The sequence below is a fragment of the Nomascus leucogenys genome, chromosome 18 (genome assembly GCF_006542625.1).
Source record: "Nomascus leucogenys isolate Asia chromosome 18, Asia_NLE_v1, whole genome shotgun sequence".
NCBI lineage: Eukaryota > Metazoa > Chordata > Mammalia > Primates > Hylobatidae > Nomascus > Nomascus leucogenys.
The window spans coordinates 36177708-36188013 of record NC_044398.1 but is presented as its reverse complement, the minus strand read 5'-3'; the positions used below and the strand labels follow the sequence as shown (position 1 = coordinate 36188013).

Sequence of the window (10306 nt, the reverse complement as noted above, 5' to 3'; positions counted from 1 at the left end):
CTAAAACTGCTCTCTTCAGGCCACAACAGTAACTATCAGTTCAACTACACCAAAGGTTTCCGAAGACAATGGCTTCTCCACCCAAGCAGGTTGTATATAAATTCCAAATAGAACCTGGCATCACCCTAAAGGAATTCTAACTTCACACTGTTGGGGAAATTTAACAAGATGGCTTCAGAGTAGACTAACTTTACACAGCACATTAAAAAAAAAGACATTTATTCAGCGTCACAATAAGACTATTGCATTTAGCAATCAACAGCATGGGTGCAAAAAAAAAAATCTACATTAAAACCCTTTGTTGGAATGCTTTACACTTTCCACAGAACAGAAACTAAAATAACCTGTTATACAATTAGTCACAAATACAGTCCTCGAGTTTTTTGCCCATACACATGAGTATTTGTCTAAAACATGCCTTCTTTGTAGCAGCTAGGCCCTGCCACCACTATGCTTGGCTGAGTTCACAAATCTGTTGTAACCTGTAGCTTCCCTGTCACTTCTCTGGCTCTCTTCTCCTGCTAAGCTTTGTTTCCTAATTAAAATCTGCCACTGCCATAGCTACTGCTGCTGCTGGAACCACCATAGCCACCTTGGTTTCGTGCTTTTGCAAAGTATTGGCCTCCACCGCCATAGGGGCCAGAGCTTCTGCCTCCAAAATTTCCTCCCTTCATGGGTCCAAAATTTGAAGACTCATTGTTGTAATTGCCAAAATCATTGTAGCTTCCACTACCTCCAAAACTGCTTCCATCATTACCAAATCCATTATAGCCATACCCACTGCCACCATATCCACCACCGCCACGGCTGCCACCAAAGCCACCACGACCACTGAAGTTTTCCCCACCACCAAAGTTGTCATTCCCACCGAAACCACCTCCACGACCACCACCAAAGTTTCCAGAACCACTTCGACCTCTTTGGCTGGATGAAGCACTAGCCATCTCTTGCTTTGACCGGGCTTTCCTAACTTCACAGTTGTGATCATTCACAGTATGGGATTTCCGAATGACAATCTTATCGACGGAGTCATGGTCGTCAAATGTTACAAAGGCAAAGCCCCTTTTCTTGCCACTGCCTCGGTCAGTCATGATTTCAATCACCATTAAAAGGGATTACTCAAGCAAAATCATGGAATTATTGGTTATAAAAGTAATTTTTGGCACATCCTATGCAATATATCTAATTGAATAATGGTACCAGATAAAATTATAGATGGCAATGAAGCTTGTGTATCATCCATTATCATGTGTAATCGTGTAATCAATAAACAATTTAATTCTCTTGAAAAAAAATAAAACTGCTCTCTTTTGTTCTGGGATTACCTCTAGGAAGGAAATGTAAAATCGGCTCTTGTAGGGGGCCTCCAGGCCCCTGACATGTGGAAAGATCATGCAGGAGAAAACCAACCCAGAGGTCAGTGGAGGTGGAGAGGAAGTTGTGAGAGAGATCAAGCTGTGGTGGTGAGAAAGGCAGCCGGTCCTGCTCACTGAAGCCTCCATTGCTTCCAGACTGTCACAGTTACACTGACCTGACGATTTCAGTATTCGCATTAGAGAATTGTTTCAGCTTTCCAACTAACACTGGGTGTATTGTACACCCCACCTCAGGGTAAGATGAGAATTCTCAGGTAAGATGAGAATTAGCACGTAGGCTGCCTGTGCTAGTTTTCTGTTGCTGCTGTAACAAGTTTCCACAAATTTACGATTTGCTTAGAGCATCACAAATCTTACAGTTCTGGAGGCCAGAAGTCCAGCACGGGTCTCACGGGGCTAAAATCAGTGTCACAGGGCAGCTGTGTTCCCATGAGGCGGCGGTGCTCCCATGAGGCTCTGGGCGGATACCGTTTCCTTGCCTTTTCCAGCTTCTAGAGGCTGATGGCGTTCCTTGGCCAGCCGCCTTCTTCCTCCATTGTCACAGCAGGTGTGGCTTCACTCTGACCTCTTCTGCTTCTCCCTTCCACCGAAGGGCGCTTGTGGTTACACTGGGTACACCTGGGGGCTTAGCCTGTCTAATATTGCCACACCCTCTTGTGAATCTTCTTTTTTCTTTTCTAAGAGACGGGGTCTCGCTTTGTTGCCTAGGCTAGAGTAGGGTGGTGTGACGGTAACTCACTGCAGGCTTGAATTCCTGTCCCCAAGCCATCCTCCTGCCTCAGCCTCCCAAAGTGCTGGGATTACAGGTGGGAGCCACAGTGCTAAGCTGCTCATGAACCTTGTCTTCCAGAAATGTGTTGGACTCTCATCCATTAGTAAGCCATCTTTCTCTCTTTTTTAATGCTTTTCCCTTATAGATTTACTCCATCTTAAATTTATAAGCTTAAATTTCAGTGATGTCTTAGGAAGAACAAGAGAGGAGGAACAAAGGAACAAACCTCTTTAATGGGAAGCTGAAAGGACCCTTTTAAAAGTGTGCAGTGGGGAGAGCCTGGGCTTGGGCTCTGGTAAACCTGATGAATGGTGGGTTAACACTCCCTCCCTCACTCAGTGTTGCTGGGAGGATAAGACAGAACATGTGGCGAGCAGGTGTCCAATAGCTGCCTCTTGCTATGTGCAGCTGGTGCCACATCCAGGCTGAATGCTGTGGGGAGTGTGGCTCATCCCGCTGGGGCCACCCCAGGCCTCGCTCACTGGAGACTCCAGAATCAGGGCTGACTGAGCAGCCTGTGGCACTGAAGAATGTTCTAGGAAAGGAGGTGTGTCCTCTTTGGAGGGGGAAGCTTCATGGTGGGTGAGCTGAGGGTAAGGGGTGGGTGAGGGCCATTTGAAGAGTCACCGCCCCTACATTCTTTTATCTTTTGGAGCCTCCATCCACGCCACTTCAAACAACGAAACACACACATCCAAGTCAGTAAGTGCACTTTGTGTAGATCTATATAAGTGATGCGCAATTACTATATAACAGTTCACTAGCTGACCTGACGTTATTCCCATATCGTAGGCATGTGACTAATTGTAGGCGTGTAATGAAGTGTTCACATCTTATTACATATTTAATTCCTAAGGCATTTCTACAGTTTTACTTGAGAATTTTGGAACTCCCAGTGTGTTTTTCATGTTTCAAACCTTTTTACAGGCCCTGAAAAAACCCAAAGGCCTATATTCTGGAACCGTGATGGACAAAACAGCCCTGGGAAGTATGCTTGGGAGGATGGCAAGGGCTGGGTTTGCTGAGGGAGGTGCCAGCTAAGGTGCTGGGCACACCAGAGGCAGGGGATCTGGACCACAACTGTCAGTTTGATGAACACACTAACGGTGGAGTGACCCCACCAGGAGTGGCCAGCAAGCAGGGTCCAACAGGAAAGACATCTGGGAGGCCAGCAGGTGGAATCCTGGCTCTGCCACCTTCGTGCTGTGTGATATCAGCCAAGTTACTTGCCCTCTCTGATTCTCAAATGCTCAGAGGCCCTTTGACCTTTAGAGTCTGTGGGACCCGAGTGACCACGAGGCTCTGGTTTGTTGGTGGCTGCCTCTTTATTTAACTCCTTTTCTCAAATATGGTCTATGGGCTTTGCTTAAAGTGATGTGTCCCGTGCACACTCTTCTCCATGACTTTGAGGCCATGAGAAAGCCCGCCCTGCGGAAGGACTGAGGAAACTAGTGCTGGAGTCTCCTTTGTTGTATCAGTGAAGGGAAGGGGAGAGAGGAGATAAAGTGCTCAGGTTACAGAATGTGAGGATCGTGCTCCTTTTTTCCAACCGAGGACATTCCTAGGTGCTTTATCTCCCCTGTTGCAATTCCTAAATCACAAAAGCCTTATGCATCCAGTTTGGCTGACATCCACCTGCAATGGGAGTGAGTGAGATCGAGCCACTCCTCAGGTGAATGGAAAATTAAGGCCAACCGAGGCCCACCCTGTGCCCCACTGTGGGGCCTAAAAGGAGCAGGCACTGGCCATAAAGCTCTTTGGGGACCCAGCAGAAACAGCAGAGGTGGGGATGAGAGCTTCCGCCTGCATTTGTTCCAGGGTGGGCCAGTGAGGATTTGGGAGGAATGGTGTGGAAAGGCCCTGCCCAAGAAGGCTGGATGCTGGCTGGGGAATGCCCAGGGTGCCAGCTCCCTACCCTGGGGAAAGGCCACGCTGGCATAAGCTGGAGCCAGAGTCCAAGGTCACAGAGAGGCCGCACCTGGGCACCCCTCCCAGCAAGGCAGGGTCCAAGCTGGGAATTACTTCTCTTTGGAAAGTGAGGGGGATGGTACAGAAATATTGCTATTGTTGCTGTTGTCCTGTCACTTCTGGCATTGGAAATGGTGTTGGGCTTCTATGTGACAGGCATTGGAGGTCAAACCTGAAACAAGTGAGGCCCATCCCTTTACTAGGCTCATGTTCTAGGTAGGGAGGAGGCAGGTACCTCCTCCACCTAAGAAACAACAAGAGATAGAGAATGCAGTAACTGTCCTAAAGAGAAAAATCAGGGGATGGAGAGAGAATAATGGTGGTCAGGACGGGTCAGGTTTTAGGATGGTAAATGAGGAGTGGTCTCTGAGAAGGGATGAAGCAGAGGAAGTGAGGCTCAGGGAAGTGAAGCACTTGCCCAAGGCTACCTGCTGGTCATGGCAGAGCTAGCAAGCTCATTCCCTCCTCATTGTGTCAACCTTCTGGGACCAGAGTCTGGGCAGGGCAGAAACTACTGCACCAGGGGTGTGTGGCTCCAGCAGAGAAAGCCAAGGTGCCCCATGCAATCCAGAAACCGAGCCTTCTGGGCTCAATCTTCAAAGGAATGACTCTCAGAGTTGTGTCCCCTGCCTTTTCTCCACCATGGAACTTTTCCCAGCTCCACTCTGGTGGGCTTGGGAACAGGACCTGCCCTCTGCAAAGTGATGACCAAGGATAAGTCGGATTTTCAAGGGGACCTTGGAGAACACCACCCTCTTATTGTGCAAAAGAGGAAACAGGTCCAGAGAGGGTGAGCCATTTTTTCAGCATCGCACAGCTGACCTGGAGCAGAGTTTCCTAAAAGCTCCCTCGGTGCTCTTTCCCCTGCTGTGACTAGACCCTTCCACAGGAACTTACAGGAACCCAAAGGAATGAGTCACTCATGGCAGAATCACTAATGTGATGGAGGGCAGGAGTGAGAGACGGCATAATGTCAATGCTGGCACACGCCTGGCACACAGGAAGCTGTCCATGAGTGGTTGCTTCCCACCACTTCCATCGCCCGGTTTGGGACACGTCTGAGCTCCACTGCTGAGCCCAGGGTCTAGCATGTCATGGGAGCTCAGGAGTTTGCTAATTGACTACATGAATGCTAAGGTGTGGGATGTGCTCCTTCCTGCTTTCTCATTCTCAAAGAACACTCTTATACACCCGGTTGTGGGGAGGGTATATAGGCAATCAACTTTTGCCTACCCACTTCCATTGTATGATCATGCATGCATGTGGACGTGTGCACACAAACACAAATGCACACACACACACACACACCTGCCTTCTCAAACTTGTGGGACCAGAAAGGATGCTGCAAGGCCTAAGATAATAATTGCTGGTCTCTTTTTTCTTATGCTTTAGCAGGAAAAACACATTCCTCCAAGCACACAGCTGCAGAGGTCTTCCCGAGCATCATGTAGTCTTTAATCATGTTGTGGAGGACAGGATGATCTGTGCCTCAGGAATCAGCTTAGTTGATAACTCAATTCCATGGCTGGGCCCCATTTGTAAGCAGTCATGGCACATCCCATGGAAACCTATAATCTAATTATGGCTGCTGCATCAGTCCTCATCCTTCATGTTGTCATCCACAGCTCCTCACCACCCATCTTACTTGGATGAAGGCTCTCGGAAGTATGAAGGGCAAACATCTGATCCTCCCACTGGAGGCCTAGGCTGCTTTCCTTATTCTCACAGCAGCCACAAGTATTGGGATCACAGCTTGAAAGGCTCTTCTTGGTCCGTGGGACTGGGGCAGTCAGGACAATTTCAGGCCTTTAGTGAATGGAGGCATTTCATTACTTCAGATCTCACCTAGTCTTGGAGGTCCTGGGCATTTTTAGAACTCACCCAGCCAGGCTGCCACTCAGGGTGAGGCTACCTGGATTGTTTATTGGTAACGAATGTTGAATCAGAGACTGTTAGAAAACCAAAAATGAAGATTTTAATAATACAAAAAGCAGAACCTAAAGAGGTTTAATCAGTAGGCTTGGTACCAGTTCTTTGTATGTCTGATAGAATTTAGCTGTGAATCCATCTAGTCCGGGGCTTTTTGTTGTCGTTGTTGTTGTAGGTTTTTTATTATTGGTTTAATTTCAGAGCTTGATATTGGTCTAGTCAGGTTATCAGTCTCTTCCTGATTCAATCTTGGGAGATTGTATGTTCCCAGGAATTTATCCATTTCCTCTAGATTTTCTAATTTGTGTGCATAGAATTACTCACAGTATTTTCTGAGGATCTTTTGTATCTCTGCATGTATCAGTATGCGATACTGTTCAAACACATTGACTTTGCAGTTGGACATTCCTGAGTACAAATTATGCTTCTGGCAGAGCATTTAGGTGACTTAGTCTGCTGACTAAGCTGCAGTATCTTCATCTGCAAATGAAGATGAATTGTAATATCTTTGTCATCTCTGATAGTACTTATTAGGAAATTCTTTTTTCTTTGTTAATCTAGCTAGTGGTCTCTCAGTCTTGTTTATGTTTTTGAAAATCAACTTTTGGTTTCATTTATCTTTTGTATGGATTTTTGCATCTCAATTTCATGAAGTTCTTCTTTAATTTTAGTTATTTATTTTCTTCTGCTAGCTTTGGGGTTGGTTTGCTCTTTTTCTCTAGTTCTTCTAGGTGCACAGTTAGATTGTTAATTTGAGAATGTTTTAACTTCTTGGTGAAGGCATTTAAGGTTATAAACTTTCCTCTTAACACTGCTTTGGCTGCATCCCAGAGATTTTGTTAAGTTGTATCTCCATTTTCATTACTTTCAAAGATTTTTTAATTTCTGCCTTAATTTTGATTTTCACCTAGGAGTTAATCAGGAAAAAGTCATTTAATATCCATGTATTTGTGTAGTTTTGAGAGATCTTCTTGATATTAGTTTCTATTTTTATCGCACTGTGGTCCAAGAGTGTATTTGGTATAATTCCAATTTGTTAAAATGTATTGAGACTTGCTTTATGACTCAGCATGTGGTTGATCTGAGAATATGTTCTGTGTACAGATAGGAAGAATGTATATTCTGTGGTTGTTGGGTGGAGTGAATGTCTATTAGGCCCCTGTAGATAAAATAAAAGCTGAAATTAGAAAAAGAGGTTTAATCAGCTTTACTCATTTAAAATGCAAATGTGCTATTAGATAAGGGCCACATCACTTGGCATCAGGCCATAAGACAAGATGTGTCTGGATTATCCTGGGATTAATACTCATTTCCAAACTTCTAGGACTATTGAGAGTTGTTGTTTTTTTTTTCTAGAAATCTCTGATGGACTACATTTGTTCCATAGTTCAGCCTCATCATCTTATGAACTATTTAGATAAGGGATAGAAAGTATCTTTTGAATTCATGTCAGCACCAATAGATTGGTGGTGGTTGCTTTAAAAACTGGGCCTAGAAGGATTCTGAATTCTTAACTGGGCTTAGAGAGAAAGAATGCCATGTTCAAAAAAGAAAGTTCTTGATGGCTGCAGGAGGGGTGAGGTGACCCATGTGCCACATGACTTGCTATCTTTGCACTGGGCAACCCTAACCTCTGAGAGGGTCCTTGTTAAATAAGATAAGTAGGTCCAGTCCTGAAGTTGTTATCAGTATAGCAGAGATGATGAGCCACCAAGTGCTGCCAGATCACTGTATTGCGTTCTGGTCATGGCAGGTGCATGTATCAGTATGCCATACTGTTCAAGCACATGGACTTTGCAGTTGGACATTCCTGAGTACAAATTCTGCTTCTGACAGAGCATTTAGGTGACTTAGTCTGCTGACTAAGCTGCAGTATCTTCATCTGCAAATGAAGATAATACCCACCTCACAGGGTAGCTGGGGTCATTAAATGATATCAGATTTTGAAGCATTAGATGCTCACCTTGTAGTAATCATTATTACTATAATTAGTATTGGTGTGGAAACACAGACACGCCTCTAAACTGTCCTGGGTACAGAGAAGGCTCTACAGACAGGCCCTGTTTTAAATTGCACATGATACTCAGGCAGTCTTCAGTAGACAAAGGCAGAGGCCATTCAGTGCAGAGGAGGACATTCTGTCCCCTGGTTAGGAAACCTGAACTATGGAATAGAAAAAAATATTAGAGTCAATATTCAGAACAACTTTCCTGAAATAAAGGAAGACTTGAATTTTCTGACTGAAGGGTAAATTGATTTAGAGAAGTCAATGCTGAGATGACAGATCCTAACAAAATGAATGTTTGACTTCAAAGAAAAGAATCCTAGTGATATCCAGTAGAAAACCATCTCTCCAAAAACCAATCAAGACAACAACAAAAATAAAAACAACTACCCCAAACAATCACATGAAAACTCAAACCAAGAGAAACACTTGCAGAATGTCAGAATAAGGACTTCTGAAAATCCTTCCTTAACAACAATGAGAGCACTGGCAAAAATGTCAAAATTAACATTTTCAGAGTCCTGGAAATTAACCAAAGGCTTTCAGCAATCCAAGTTAGATTTATTCAAGAAACATAGCTGAATCTCAGTAAGAATAGCAAATTTTGTGGTGTTTTAATTTGCCTTATTCGTAGTCTTCTTTTCCAAACTCTATGATAGACTTGAACATAAATGTTCTCAGCTAGGCATGGTGGCTCCTGTAACCCTAGCACATTGGGAGGCTGAGATGGGAGGATTGCTTAAGTCCATGAGTTTGAGACCAGTCTGGACAACATACAGACAACTTCTGTCTTTACACACACACACACACACACACACACTTAACATTCTTACAACCATGAGAGCTGTGAAAACCAGCAGCCTGGTAGCCACTGGGTAGGACAGAATAGGTTTGGAGCTCTCCAAAAAAATCCCATCCTCAGAAAGTTGTTACTATTTGATCTGTCTGACAGCTCCCTGGAAAAGGCACATTCTTAGGGATTGTCTTTGCTTAACATGGTTTGGAGCTTAGTCTCTGTGAACAGCCCTATCCTGAGGGAATCTGTCAAAAACAATCAGCAAAAATTGTTTTACATTGCAACTGCCTGAGATGGCAGTACCAGCTGGAGCTAATGAGAGGCTGACCAAAACAGTTACAAGGAAAAACTGGGGAATGAGGTATTCATAGAGGCTTTGGAAAAGCTCTGACATATTCTTAAGAACCTAGAAGGCCGTGTGCATGTGCAGGGTTGTACACATGTCCAAGACGGATCTAACTAGAGCTTAACTTTTGTTTGGCTTTGAGGCTCTGTGCAAGCAGGAAGTAAACTCTGAGGCAGAGTTGTCAGCTGCTTGCTGAAGCATTGAAGGCATGGCCCAACACAAACAAAGCTCCTCAGCAAAGGTAGGGAGATTTAGTTGTGCAAGGAATTTAAAGAAATCTCCGTCCAAAAATTAACAGACAACTAAACTGAGGAAAGACTTTGGTGGCTACACATGACAAAAAGTATACATTAAAACTTAGTCCAGGAAATTCACTAAACAGAGAGAAACAGCAGCATCAGCAACAACAACAAACAGAAGCAACAACAAATTGTGAAGGGGGTGAGGTCTGATTTCTGGAGATGCCACATTATTTTATTTAAAACATTCAATTTTTAAGAAAAAAATATGAGAAATGCAAAGAAACAAAATGTGTGGCCTATTCACAGGGAAAAAGCAGCCATTAGAAACTTTTTCTTGAGGAAGCCCAGACATTGGACTTACTATCAAAGACTTTAGCACAAGTCTTAAAAACGTGTTTAAACAACTAAAGGAAAACATGTTTAAAGAATTTTAAAAAGCATGCCAGTGATGTCTTACCAAATACAGCATATCAATAAAGAGATAGAAAATTATATAAAAAAGGGAACAAAATAAAATTCTGGGCTGAAAGTGCAACTGAAATAAAAAACTATTAACCAGAGGGGCTTAACAGCCAATTTGAGCAGGCAGAAAAAAGATTCAGTAAGTTGAATATGGGTCAATTGAGATTATACAATCCAGGGAACAGAAAGTCAAAAGAATGAAGAAAAACAAACAGAGCCTCAGAGAGCATACCAATATGTATATAAAGAGAATCCCAAAAGAAGAGGAGATAAAGGGGCAGAAAGAATATTTGAAGAAATAATTGCCATAAACTTCCCAAATTTGATGAAGAACATTAATTTACATGCTCAAGAAGTTCAGTGAACTACAAGTGGTATAAAAAGAAAGAAATCCATACCTAGATACATCA

The 10306-nt window shown here is 43.8% G+C and overlaps 1 protein-coding gene across 1 annotated transcript; it reads right to left on the bottom strand.

The window, feature by feature from the left end:
* Nucleotides 1–205: 205 nt before the first annotated feature.
* On the bottom strand, nucleotides 206–1106 carry LOC100579891 (heterogeneous nuclear ribonucleoprotein A1-like). The gene has a single exon (XM_012503592.2). It carries the CDS (start codon nucleotides 1104–1106, stop codon nucleotides 540–542), a length of 567 nt encoding a protein of 188 aa, XP_012359046.2. The 3' UTR covers nucleotides 206–539.
* Nucleotides 1107–10306: the final 9200 nt, after the last annotated feature.

Bases quoted from the DNA above. Each gene is read 5' to 3' on its own strand.
- LOC100579891 (XM_012503592.2), bottom strand. From the start codon at position 1,106: ATGGTGATTGAAATCATGACTGACCGAGGCAGTGGCAAGAAAAGGGGC.